The sequence below is a fragment of the Musca autumnalis genome, unplaced genomic scaffold (genome assembly GCF_047663935.1).
Source record: "Musca autumnalis isolate F117 unplaced genomic scaffold, ASM4766393v1 scaffold_2, whole genome shotgun sequence".
Lineage (NCBI taxonomy): Eukaryota > Metazoa > Arthropoda > Insecta > Diptera > Muscidae > Musca > Musca autumnalis.
Window position 1 is genome coordinate 234,253,908 of NW_027411755.1, and position 14,468 is coordinate 234,268,375.

Here is a 14,468-nt window from a genome sequence, read left to right on the forward strand (position 1 = left end):
ATTCTTTAGAATATTTTTGACAACCTCCTCACAATGTTGCGTTGATTCTTAAGAATATTTTTGACAACCTCCTCACAATGTTGCGTGGATTCTTAAGAATATTTTTGACAACATCTTCACAATGTTGCGTGGATTCTTAAGAATATTTTTGACAACCTCCTCACAATGTTGCGTGGATTCTTAAGAATATTTTTGACAACCTCCTCACAATGTTGCGTGGATTCTTAAGAATATTTTTGACAACCTCCTCACAATGTTGCGTGGATTCTTAAGAATATTTTTGACAAACTCCTCACAATGTTGCGTGGATTCATAAGAATATTTTTGACAACCTCCTCACAATGTTGCGTGGATTCTTAAGAATATTTTTGACAAACTCCTCACAATGTTGCGTGGATTCATAAGAATATTTTTGACAACCTCCTCACAATGTTGCGTGGATTCTTAGGAATATTTTTGACAACCTCCTCACAATGTTGCGTGGATTCCTAAGAATATTTTTGACAACCTCCTCACAATGTTGCGTGGATTCTTAAGAATATTTTTGACAACCTCCTCACAATGTTGCGTGGATTCTTAAGAATATTTTTGAGAACCTCCTCACAATGTTGCGTGGATTCTTAAGAATATTTTTGAGAATCTCCTCACAATGTTGCGTGGATTCTTAAGAATATTTTTGAGAACCTCCTCACAATGTTGCCTGGATTCTTAAGAACAGTTTTTTGGAAACCTCTTCACAATGTTGAGTGGATTCTTAAGAACATTTTTTTGGAGACCTCTCCACAATGTTGCGTGGATTCTTAAGAACATTTTTTGGAAACTTCTTCACAATGTTGCGTGGATTCTTAAGAACATTTTTTTTGGAAACCTCTTCACAATGTTGCGTGGATTCTTAAGAACATTTTTTGGAAACCTCTTTACAATGTTGCGTGACATCTTAAGAACATTTTTTGGAAACCTCTCCACATTGTTGCGTGGATTCTTAAGAACATTTTTTGGAAACCTCTTTACAATGTTGCGTGACATCTTAAGAACATTTTTTGGAAACCTCTCCACATTGTTGCGTGGATTCTTAAGAACATTTTTTGGAAACCTCTCCACAATGTTGCCTGTATTCCTAAGAGCATTTTTTGGAAAATTCTTCACAATGTTGCGTGGATTCTTAAGAACATTTTTTGGAAACCTCTCCACAATGTTGCCTGTATTCCTAAGAGCATTTTTTGGAAAATTCTTCACAATGTTGCGTGGATTCTTAAGAACATTTTTTTTTTGGAATTCCTATTCCTAAGAACATTTTTTGGCAACCTCTTCACAATGTTGCGTGGATTCTTAAGGGATTTTTTGGAAACCTCTTCACAATGTTGCGTGGATTCTTTTTTTGGAAACCTCCTCACAATGTTGCGTGGATTCTTAAGAATATTTTTGACAACATCCTCACAATGTTGCGTGGATTTTTAAGAATATTTTTGACAACCTCCTCACAATGTTGCGTGGATTCTTAAGAATATTTTTGACAACCTCCTCACAATGTTGCGAGGATTCTGAAGAACATTTTTTGGAAACCTCTTCACAATGTTGCGTGGATTCTTAAGAATATTTTTGACAACCTCCTCGCAGTGTTGCGTGGATTCTTAAGAAGATTTTATTTTAAACCTCTCCACAATGTTGCGTGGATTCTTAAGAAGATTTTATTTTAAACCTCTCCACAATGTTGCGTGGATTCTTAAGAAGATTTTATTTTAAACCTCTCCACAATGTTGCGTGGATTCTTAAGAAGATTTTATTTTAAACCTCTCCACAATGTTGCGTGGATTCTTAAGAAGATTTTATTTTAAACCTCTCCACAATGTTGCGTGGATTCTTAAGAAGATTTTATTTTAAACCTCTCCACAATGTTGCGTGGATTCTTAAGAAGATTTTATTTTAAACCTCTCCACAATGTTGCGTGGATTCTTAAGAAGATTTTATTTTAAACCTCTCCACAATATTGCGTGGATTCTTAAGAAGATTTTATTTTAAACCTCTCCACAATGCTGCGTGGATTCTTAAGAAGATTTTATTTAAAACCTCTCCACAATGTTGCGTGGATTCTTAAGAAGATTTTATTTAAAACCTCTCCACTATGTTGCGTGGATTCTTAAGAAGATTTTATTTAAAACCTCTCCACTATGTTGCGTGGATTCTTAAGAAGATTTTATTTTAAACCTCTCCACAATGTTGCGTGGATTCTTAAGAAGATTTTATTTTAAACCTCTCCACAATGTTGCGTGGATTCTTAAGAAGATTTTATTTTAAACCTCTCCACAATGTTGCGTGGATTCTTAAGAAGATTTTATTTTAAACCTCTCCACAATGTTGCGTGGATTCTTAAGAAGATTTTATTTTAAACCTCTCCGCAATGTTGCGTGGATTCTTAAGAAGATTTTATTTTAAACCTCTCCACAATGTTGCGTGGATTCTTAAGAAGATTTTATTTTAAACCTCTCCACAATGTTGCGTGGATTCTTAAGAAGATTTTATTTTAAACCTCTCCACAATGTTGCGTGGATTCTTAAGAAGATTTTATTTTAAACCTCTCCACAATGTTGCGTGGATTCTTAAGAAGATTTTATTTTAAACCTCTAAACAATGTTGCGCAGATTCTTAAGAAGATTTTATTTTAAACCTCTCCACAATGTTGCGTGGATTCTTAAGAAGATTTTATTTTAAACCTCTCCACAATGTTGCGTGGATTCTTAAGAAGATTTTATTTTAAACCTCTCCACAATGTTGCGTGGATTCTTAAGAAGATTTTATTTTAAACCTCTCCACAATGTTGCGTGGATTCTTAAGAAGATTTTATTTTAAACCTTTCCACAATGTTGCGTGGATTCTAAAGAAGATTTTATTTTAAACCTCTCCACAATGTTGCGTGGATTCTTAAGAAGATTTTATTTTAAACCTCTCCACAATGTTGCGTGGATTCTTAAGAAGATTTTATTTTAAACCTCTCCACAATGTTGCGTGGATTCTTAAGAAGATTCTATTTTAAACCTCTCCACAATGTTGCGTGGATTCTTAAGAAGATTCTATTTTAAACCTCTCCACAATGTTGCGCGGATTCTTAAGAAGATTCTATTTTAAACCTCTCCACAATGTTGCGCGGATTCTTAAGAACATTTTGCGAAACCTCTTTTTTGGAAATTATGGAATTTTCAAATATTTTATAACCTAAATAAATTGAAAATTATTTTCGTATTTTTTAATGCATTTCTTTTGATATTATATTAACCCACTTTCCATTTTCATTCCCACTTTCTCTTTGCAGAGGGTGCCAACGGTGATGGTATGGCTGTTATTTCATCTCTGCGCTCGTTCGATCGTGAACAGCAAAAGGAATACATGATCCCCATTGTCATCAAAGATCACGGTTCCCCCGCCATGACTGGTACCAGCACATTGACCGTCATCATTGGTGATGTAAACGATAATAAAATGCAACCCGGTTCAAAGGATATTTTCGCCTACAATTATCAAGGGCAATCGCCCGATACCCAAATTGGTCGTGTTTATGTCTATGATCTGGACGATTGGGATTTGCCGGACAAGAAATTCTATTGGGAGTCACAAGAACATCCACGCTTTAAGTTAGATGAAGATTCCGGCATGATTACAATGAGAGCTGGTACCCGCGAAGGACGTTATCATTTACGTTTTAAGGTTTATGATCGTAAACACACCCAAACCGATGTACCGGCCAATGTCACCGTGACGGTACGTGAAATACCCCATGAGGCTGTTATCAACTCAGGATCGGTACGTTTGTCTGGTATAACAGATGAAGATTTCATAAGGGTGTGGAATTATCGCACACAATCGTTGAGTAGATCTAAAATGGATCGATTCCGCGATAAGCTGGCTGATCTCTTGAATACCGATCGTGAAAATGTTGATATTTTCAGTGTCCAATTGAAAAAGAAACACCCACCTCTAACTGATGTTAGATTCTCAGCCCATGGATCACCATATTATAAACCTGTAAGGCTAAATGGTATTGTTTTGATGAATCGTGAGGAGATTGAAAAGGATGTGGGTATTAATATCACCATGGTGGGCATCGATGAGTGTTTGTATGAGAATCAAATGTGTGAGGGATCGTGTACAAATACCTTGGATATTAGCTCGCTGCCGTATATGGTCAATGCCAACAAGACCGCCTTGGTGGGTGTGAGGGTGGATACCCTGGCGGAATGTACCTGTGGTGCTAGGAACTTCTCCAAGCCGGAAAATTGTAGAAATACACCATGCTACAATGGCGGAAGATGTGTGGATACACGGTTTGGACCTCACTGCTCTTGTCCTGTGGGTTATACTGGACCAAGGTGCCAGCAAACTACACGCAGTTTCCGAGGCAACGGATGGGCCTGGTATCCTCCCCTGGAAATGTGTGACGAATCACATTTAAGTTTGGAATTTATTACACGCAAACCCGATGGCTTAATTATCTATAATGGGCCAATTGTACCTCCTGAACGTGATGAAATGTTAATTTCCGATTTTATTTCCTTGGAACTGGAGAGAGGTTATCCCAGGTTACTGATAGATTTTGGTTCCGGCACATTGGAATTGCGTGTAAAAACTAAGAAGACTTTGGATGATGGAGAATGGCATCGCATTGATTTGTTCTGGGATTCGGAAAATGTGCGCATGGTTGTGGATTTCTGTAAATCAGCGGAGATAAGTGAAATGGAAGATGGTTCCATGCCAGAATTTGATGACATGTCTTGTCAGGCTCGTGGCAATATACCACCATTCAGCGAATATTTGAATGTTAATGCTCCACTGCAGGTGGGTGGCTTGTATCGTGAGCAGTTTGATCCCTCCTTATATTTCTGGCATTATACCCCCATGGCAAAAGGATTTGATGGTTGTATACGCAATTTGGTACACAATTCTAAGCTGTATGATTTGGCCCACCCGGGGCTTTCAAGAAATAGTGTAGCCGGCTGTCCTCAAACCGAGGAGGTGTGTGCCCAATCAGAACAAACTGCCAGATGTTGGGAACATGGCAACTGTGTGGGCTCCCTAAGTGAGGCCAGATGTCAATGTCGCCCTGGCTGGACTGGACCCGCCTGCAACATACCCACCATACCAACAACCTTTAAGCAGCAAAGTTATGTCAAATATGCCTTGAGTTTTGAACCGGATCGTTTTAGTACCCAAATCCAATTGCGGTTCCGTACTCGAGAGCAACATGGTGAATTGTTCCGGGTTAGCGATCAACACAATCGTGAATATGGTATACTTGAGATTAAAGATGCCCGTCTACACTTCCGTTACAATTTGAATTCACTGCGTACCGAAGAGAAAGATTTATGGCTTAATGCTGTGGCCGTCGATGATGGTCAATGGCATGTTGTGAGAATAAATCGTTATGGTTCGGCAGCCACTTTAGAGCTAGATGGTGGTGAGGGAAGACGTTACAATGAAACCTTTGAATTTGTCGGTCATCAATGGTTGCTGGTGGACAAACAGGAAGGTGTCTATGCTGGTGGTAAAGCTGAATACACGGGTGTAAGGACATTTGAAGTTTATGCTGATTACCAAAAGAGTTGTTTGGATGATATAAGGTAGGTAGAGGCTAAAAATTGATGCTCCTGCATACACATGTGTATGTTTGAGAATACATCAAAAACAATTAACCCAGAAACCCAAGCCCAACATCAGCTAAAGTATCGTGTTTTTTCTCTCTTCCCCCTCTATTCAAATTTGTGTTTGTTTTTGCAGACTTGAAGGTAAACATTTGCCACTGCCACCAGCCATGAATGGCACCCAATGGGGTCAGGCAACGATGGCTCGTAATTTGGAAAAGAATTGCCCCTCAAATAAACCATGTTCGAATGTCATCTGTCCAGAACCATTCGAATGTGTTGATTTATGGAATGAATACGAGTGCACGTAAGTTGATTTGGTCCATACTTGCAACTACTAAATGTATATACAAACATACATATATAAGCCAAGTATCCAGAAAAATATCCAATTTCCCCCCTCCCTCGTCCTCCTCCTCTTCTTCTTCCCTATCATACAGTCACTAATACACACAATCAATCCAAAACATTTCATATCCAAACTCCCAAAAAATCATTGTTTTCGCTCGATAGTTTGTTTTTGTTCTTTACGTTCTATATACCAATCCATTTTGGTTAAAGCCATCATCAATTCGTTTTTGTTCTATTCGGTTGAATTTTTTTTCGTATGGTATAGTCTCTATTTGTTGTTTCTATTTCGATTATCATTTTATACGTTTTAATAGTGCTTTTAGCTAAAAATTGCTGCCATCACATAGCAGTCACAAGGATGGAGGTACATGCGAGTCATGAAAGACAGTGGGGAAAAAGAGAAATATTAAAATAATTAAAAAAATTTTGAATGTGCTGAGATATGGTACTTTCAAATAAACTACAGTCGAAATTCTTTATAATGTAGCTGCTCAGGATGAAAAATTACCCTTCTACAGAGAAAATTCGTTAAAAAAAATTATTTTGCATTATTAATTTAAATTTTTTTCAAGCTCGAGAAAAAAATTGATTAATTTTACCGCCAAATAAAAGGGTCAAATAAAATCACAATACAAAAAGATTTTTTTTTTGTGATAATACATATTCACATTTTACAAAAAAATATATTATAGAGAAAATTATTCGTTGTAGAGATGTTCATTATAGAGAACATCGTCGGTAATTGCTGGAAACTTTAATGGCCATGTCCATATTTACATTAGGCAATTTTCCTAGCGTCAATTGTCAGTTAGATGGAGAGAGGCGTGTAGCGTTTGGTAAACCTTTGCCTCTCAACACCTTTTCTCACCTACACGCAAATGTTTTACATTAGGCGATTTTCCTTGCGGCAATTGTCAGTTTGTACACGTAGAGAAGAGATATTGTAGGAGCAATCATATTCTAAGAGTAAAATAGTGTATTTTAAAAATCTGAAAATATATATTGTTGGTGCAACAATATGTTTTGTGTAATTATGTTTGCTGACACAAAATATATGGTCGAGACGACAATATATATTTTCAAATTTTTAAAATACACTATTTTACTCTTAGAATATGATTGCTCCTACAATATCTCTTCTCTGCGTGTACAAACTGACAATTGCCGCAAGGAAAATCGCCTAATGTAAAACATTTGGACCATACCTCCCCATGTTGCAAAATTTTAAATTTATTTTCTCTAATATTTTTATCCTGAGACCACTGTTCGGCTTTTGAAAATCTCATTTTATTTGGTTATTTGCAAAGATTTGAGTTTTGGAACAAAAAATAATAATAAAATTCACATCGCAAAAGGAGAAAAAAACTAATAAAACAATAAATACCGGATAATTGATTTTATGAAAATTGAAAACATAAAAGGAAGAAAAAAGATTTAAATTCACATAAACTCGTTGCCTCAACACTATAACAATTTTTGGGAAAAAATAAAACAAAACAGGTTTTTAATCCTCTTCATGGGAAAACTCTATTATTACCTCACTCACACGGAACATATTTATACACAAATTGGAGTTGATCCTTTGGCCTGAACTTCAATAAAAATTAGTATGAAAATATCATAAAAAAATAACTCCAAAATCACATGAAACTCTTTATTGTCAGGGAAATAAACTAATCCACAAAACAAAGAGACACCAACAGTCATCAAACAAGAAATTCTAAAAATAGGGATTTTTAGTTTTTTTTTTTTTTAATTTATTACCTATTAGTGTTAAATATAATTGAAAAATATGTTTATGAGAAAAGAAGAGTTTGGTTTAGAAATTTTTGTACGAAAATTATATAAGATGCAAAAATGTAAGGGCATTTTTCTTTTCGATCAATAGAAATTACAAGAATAGAAATTTGAAAAAATGTAAGACTATTTTTTATGCGACGGGATAATCCATAGCGAAAACTATCGCAAATTCATTAAACATTCATCAATTCATTTCGACTCCAACCAGGAATTAATTAAAATTAATATTGAGAAATGCCCTAATAGGCAAAATGTCTAAAAAAAATAAAAAAATCCTTGAAAAACACATGAACAAAAATGTTTTCACGGCGTATTAGCGGATTTCTAAGAAGGATTGTTAGACGACTTAGACCAAAATCAATTAAAATTTTTGAAACGCAGTTAAACGATAGTTTTAATAAGTAATTCCACCAACCGTTAATAGTGGTTGATCTGCTTCGTCATAAATACCCTACTTATTTCTAAGATATTATTTTCAGATGAGAATTTTTAGCAATATTTTTAGGAGTACAACTTACTTACTTACTTAGCTGGCCCATTACAGAACATTTGTTCCATAGACCGAACTAAGAAAAGATCTCCAATTCTCTCTGTTTAGTGCTTTGCTTTTTTGGAATACCGCGCCTTGTCATTTCTTCATCCACTTGTTTGCGCCATCTATTCTTTGGCCTGCCAATTCTGCGTGCCCCGCCATGTGGCTCGAATTTATACTCCTTTTTAGCGGGTTCATCATCGCTCATTCCTATTTTATGGCCTAGCCAACGCAATCGCTGCATCTCGATACGTTTAACTATATTGATGTCGTTGTATAGCAGATACAGCTCATGCGACGTCGATGTTCACCGTCAACGTAGATCTGCTTGCGCTTCGGAACCATACGTCAGCACGAGTAATATCAGTGTTTTGTAAAGCGTTATTTTTGTTTGGCGAGTTGTGGCTTTGTTTTTAAAGTGCTTACTTAAGCCAAAGTAGCATCTGTTGGCCAATACAATTCTTCTTTTTATTTCACAACTGATGTCGTTTGTAGTGTTTACGGCGATGCCGAGGTAGACGAAGACTTTAACTACCTCAAAATTATAGGAACCAACTTAAACAGTTGATCCGATCTCAATGGACGCATTGCCCGTCGACACCATCAGCTTGGTCTTCTCGCCGTTTACCGCTAGACCCAGTTTAGCAGATTCTTCTTCGACCTTCATAAATGTATCGGTTACTTCTTTTACTGGTCATCCCATGATGTCTATATCATCAGCATGATCAAGTAACATGTGACTATTGATGTAGATTGTGCCACTTCTTTTAACGTTTGCCTCTCGTATAACCTTTTCTAGCAGGATTTGAAAAGATCGCACGAAAGGCTGTCTTCTGGCCTGAAACCTCTTTTGGTATAAAACTCTTCGGAGAGGTTCTTTCCTATTTTAAGTGAAGGTCTTGTGTCAGTTAGAGTCACTTTACAAAGCCGAATGAGCTTTGCGGGGATACCAAATTCAGATATGGCTTGGAATACCTTTAAACGTAGCGGGTTGTCGAATGCTGCTTTATAATCGACAAAAAGGTGGTAGGTGTCGATCTGCATCTCTTGGGTCTTCTCCAGGATTTGCCGCAGGGTAAATATCTGGTCAGTGGAGGACTTGACAGGTCTAAAGCCGCATTGGTATGGTTCAATTATTTCGTTGACCATCGACTTTAGTCGTTCGCACAATATCCCTGACACTATCTTGTAGGCGATAGGGAGAAGACTTATGCCCCTATAGTTGGAGCATAAAGTCTTATCTCCTTTCTTATGGACGGGACACATGATGCTCAGGTTCCAGATGGAGATAACTAGCTGATGCATACACCTTATCAGCGTGTCGCTTCCGGTTTTAAACAGCTCGGCTAGTAGGCCATCAGCTCCTGCTGCCTTATTATTCTTCAGCCGGTTTATTGCTGTCTTTACCTCATCTTGGCCGGGTGGTATACATTCAATACCATCTTCTGTGATTGGATCTGTGGTATATTCGTCGACTTCGCTACTATTGGATACCAAAAGTTTGGAAAAATGCTCTTTCCATATCACACTATCTGTATCAGTTATCATATTACCTTGCTGGTCTCTACAGGAGGATGTGCCAGTTTCAAAGCCATCAGTTTGATGTTTCACTCTTTGGTAGAATTTTCGTACTTCATTCTGTCTCCTGTACATCTCGATTTGTTCACACTCCCGCTTTTCCATCTCTCTCTTTTTCCTGCGGAAAAGACGTTTCTCCTCTCTCCTTTTCTCCCGATATCTCTCTCGTGCGCTACGCGTTGCTACTGATTGTAGAGAAGCCCTATATGCCGCATTTTTCTCTTCGGTAACAGAAAGACACTTCTGGTCATACCATGGATTCCTTGGTGGAGGTCTCTGATTTTGCGGCTGTTTGCATAGAGTGCGCAATTCTTTGCCATTGCGCTGATATGTTATCGGAATGAGGAGTGCTTTGATTAAGCAAATGGGCTAGTTGAGTGGAATATGCTGTGGATATCTGTTGTGTTTGCAGCTTACCGATGTCTACCCTTCGTGTTGTGTCTGTTCGTACTTTGTTTGCTACGTTTAACCGGGTGCGTAAGTTTGCTGCAACTAGGTAATGGTCCGAGTCTATGTTTGCTCCTCGGAACGAGCGCACATCTAATACGCTCGATGAATGTCTTCCATCTATCACAACGTGATCAATTTGATTTCTTGTTCTTTGATTTGGCGACAGCAAGGTACCCTTATGAATATCGAAATGCTTACTGCTGACCACCATGTTGTTTTGCAGCTGCAAAGTCTATCAGCCTCATACCATTGTCAGATGTTTCATTGTGGAGACTGAATTTCCCGACTGTTGGGCCAAAGATATTCTCCTTTCCAATTTTTGGCAATAAAATCGCCTAGTATAATTTTAATGTCATGGGCAGGGCAGATTTAAGATTCTTCTAAGCGTCTTGTCTTCAGTGGGAGCATGAGCGCAAATAAAGCTGATGTTGAAGAATTTTGCTTTTAATCGAATTGCAGCGAGTCTTTCATTCACTGGGGTGAAGCTGGAGACCAGATGTTTTAATCTATAATACAGTGCGTCACCTTTAGGTGTTGTTATTATGCCTTTCCCGTTCAATCGTATTTCCTGTATGGCATGGTATTTTTCAAGTACATCTGCCAATGCGTAAACTGCACCTTCCCTATAAAGAGTGCAAACATTCCAGATGCAGATTCGCAGATCATGATCCTTAAAACGTTTGCGGGGTTCGTCAACTTTAGAGGGGTTTGTTTTTCTTTTCTTTTGTTTTTTCATAGTAGGTTCACCCGGCGGCACATGTTAGCACAGTACCTTTAACGGGTGTTAAAGGCAGTTCCCCAGGTGACACCACGGGAAGGTCAGTGCCCACTTGAGATGAAAGAGGGACCAAGATAAATCCTGGACTTTATCATGTTAAAGCCGGTCAGGACCTTTCCTTGGTACCTTCCATCCCCTACGTCAAGTATAATGAGTGTCAAAATTCATCAAAATTGTTCTTGGAATCGCTGTTGCCTTCATCAAAATTCTTGTAGGGATTCGGCAGATATATATCCTGGATATAAACCATTTGCGGCAATTCTTTAACCATTTCCATAGTTTTTGATCTGCTACTCCATGAATATTCTAGTTTTTATATTATTTAATGAAGAACCGATTAAAATTGGTCGTTTCCATCGAAATTGTGCTCAGGATTTAGATATTCCAGACATAAACCATTAAGCATTTCAATTGGATTAAGCATTTCAATTCGAATTTTTACTGGGCTTCTGATAGTGGTCGCTTATATTGGTAGATCGATGGATATACTATTCGTTTTTAGTTCCATTAATTCTAGTTATTTTATTGAAATATTTGTATGCTTTGCCATAAACACCCTACTTTTCTAGAAAATACATATTTCTTCAAATCATCAACATTTTTCTTGTTTATTAGGAACATAATCGAGTGAAATTTAGTTATACTTCTTTTATATCCACTACGAATTTTGTTTATGTTTCTTCGGCAATGGTATTTATGGGGATGCAGAACATATCACTGTTTAACATTAGTTTGAATTTTGATTTTTTTTACTTCAGAGTCGCGATATATGTATTCATCAGCTTTATTTTAAATAACTTACTAAACCTATTTCAACAAGAATATATTTTCGCAAAGCTAGAAAGTAAAACGGTTGGCTATAGATTAGGAAGAAATAACCGGCTATATTTCTAAAATTTGTAGGACATATATAGGCTTTCACAAAAATTCCTTTAGAACAAGGAAAATTTTTTAGTTGTCCATTTCATTTTTGTTTTTTTAATAAAACAGGTTATATGGTAAGGTGAGAGAACATTTTGTTTTACAGTCATACATATATTTTTCAATCACAATATCATTCGCGCCATATTTGTTTTTCATCGTCGCTTTTCATCACAAATTCATTACTACTTCTTTCATTGTTCATTACTACTTCTCTTTAATTTCATAAACTGCACTCCAATTCACAACATTTCCAAAAAAAATCACTGGTATTCTGTGGCCTTCACATTGTACATACATACATACTAACATGGAAAACACTCAAATCGGACAACAATTTGAGCAGCTAAATTGGTCTATAGCATAAACCATTGTAACTATTGAAATGTATTCATGTATTACATTTCCATATAAATAATGTGAAACCTTCCATTAGTGCACAAACAAATACCCTTTCCTGTGTCTGCAAATTGCAATAAAACAAAAAATTCCATATCAGCTTTTGTTTAGGAACTAATTGCTGAAGAAAATTAGAATAACAATTTAAAGAAATTTTAGGCAAACATTATTACGGCCAAAACTAGAAAATACAATCCGTTTGATGGAGAGAGAGGTGAGACACATTCGAACCCTTTGCCAACATCCTCTCATCATCAACAAACTATTAAATGCAGTAAGGAAAATTGCCTAGTGTGAATATCAAAAAAATTTTACTGTGCAATACGAATTCTTAAGTTTGCTTTAAATCAGACGTGACCAAAAAGAGAACAGCCCAAAATATGAATGTATTCAAACTATTGGAAACTTATGACTGTGTATTAGTGTGTTTTTATGCACGCACGCTACAAAACAAAAACAAATCAAAACATTATCTCTTTTTCGTACGCTCATTCTATGCATTCGGGTCGTATGTGTGTAAATTGCCGAAAAACTTCGGCACCGCTGTGTCAAAGAAGAACACATTTGCTTTAAATTATTTGCCGATTTTTTTTGATTTGTTTAATATTCATTTCGGCAATTTTGTTCAGATATTTTTTATAATTTTATTTTTATAGCAATTCAGTTTATTCTCAAAATTTAAATTGAAATTTGTTAAATGGGTTGAGGTTAAATTGAGTTGCTTTGGATTTCGCCAAAGGAGAGATAAAACACGATTAAATTTTTAAAACACAGGTGGGTAAAAGTTTAAATGCAATTATTGGGGAATTCGATTTACCTAATTTTAAATTTAATAATTACATTCAAACTTTTACCCACCGATGTATCGAAGGTCATAAAGCTCGATTAAGTAAATTAAATAAAATCACACAAATAATGGCTTTCGCTCCTAAAAAGGCAAAAACTTAAAAATAAAAATTAATCGTTTTATATCTCTGTTGAAATATTTTATTTTTTAGGATACGAAGTTGAAGAATTATGGCATCGCTATACTGCCACGAGATGTATAAAGCATTTTAATTGAATTCCTATTAATCTCATTGTCAATCTCATGTCGATATTAATATTGATTTCATGTCGATATTAATTACATATTTGTTTTTATATAAAAAATTAAATAAAAGAACTTATGAGGGGAAACCAAAAACTATAAACTTTTCTGATTTCCTGAAAGCAAATCAATTTTACCACAACCCTCTTAAAAAACTTTTATGGAAATTTAAAAAATGAGGTTGATCTGACTAGATTTCTTTACAAACATAATATATTTGATTTATTTATGTGCTCATCATCAATCAGAAACATAATCATCATAACTTGCATTCGAAGCTTTCATAAAAAATCGTGGCATTGAAGAAAATACAACTATGACTAAATGTTGCCTCAACATCAAAAAGTTTTGCTTCAATATTGAAATATATTGTTAAATATTGAAAATTGTTGCTTCAGCATTTAAAAATGTTGCTTTAACATTTTTTAATGTTGCTTCAACAGTGAATAATGATGCATCATTATTTAAAATGTTGAATCAACATATCAAATGATGAATCCTTATTCGAAATGTTGCATTAACATTCAAAATGTTGAACCACCATTTAAAATGTTGAATCAACATTCAAAATGTTAAAACAGCATTGAAAATATTAACTCAGCATAGGACGTCATTAATCTGTATTAGAGAATGATGACTGCAAAGTAAAAACATATTGTCCCAAGATGGGAACCTGTTAATCCACCGTTATCCGGTATTGATTCAACATTAGAATTTTTTTCTTAATTACTGGCAAATTTTGTCGTAATATCGGAAGGCATTCTTTCATTGTTGACACATAACGACTCCACATTGGATAATTTTTGTGTAATTTTGACTTTAAATGATAGAATATTGAGATAAAAATTTCAAGTTCAATACTGAGCCAACCAGATGTTCCAGTGCTGAATCAAAACCTATTAGTGTTAGATTTCAAATTTGAAACCACATTTTATATTG

The 14,468-nt window shown here is 35.8% G+C and overlaps 1 protein-coding gene across 14 annotated transcripts in view; it reads left to right on the forward strand.

The window, feature by feature from the left end:
* The window catches only part of CadN (neural cadherin), a 792,724-nt gene that overhangs the window by 725,028 nt on the left and 53,228 nt on the right, over nucleotides 1–14,468 (forward strand). For all 14 annotated transcript variants that reach the window (XM_073971019.1, XM_073971033.1, XM_073971023.1 and 11 more), the window contains 2 exons: nucleotides 3,308–5,609; nucleotides 5,767–5,937. In XM_073971019.1, coding sequence (XP_073827120.1) covers nucleotides 3,308–5,609; nucleotides 5,767–5,937 — 2,473 coding nt within the window. The remainder of the gene's footprint in view (nucleotides 1–3,307; nucleotides 5,610–5,766; nucleotides 5,938–14,468) is intronic.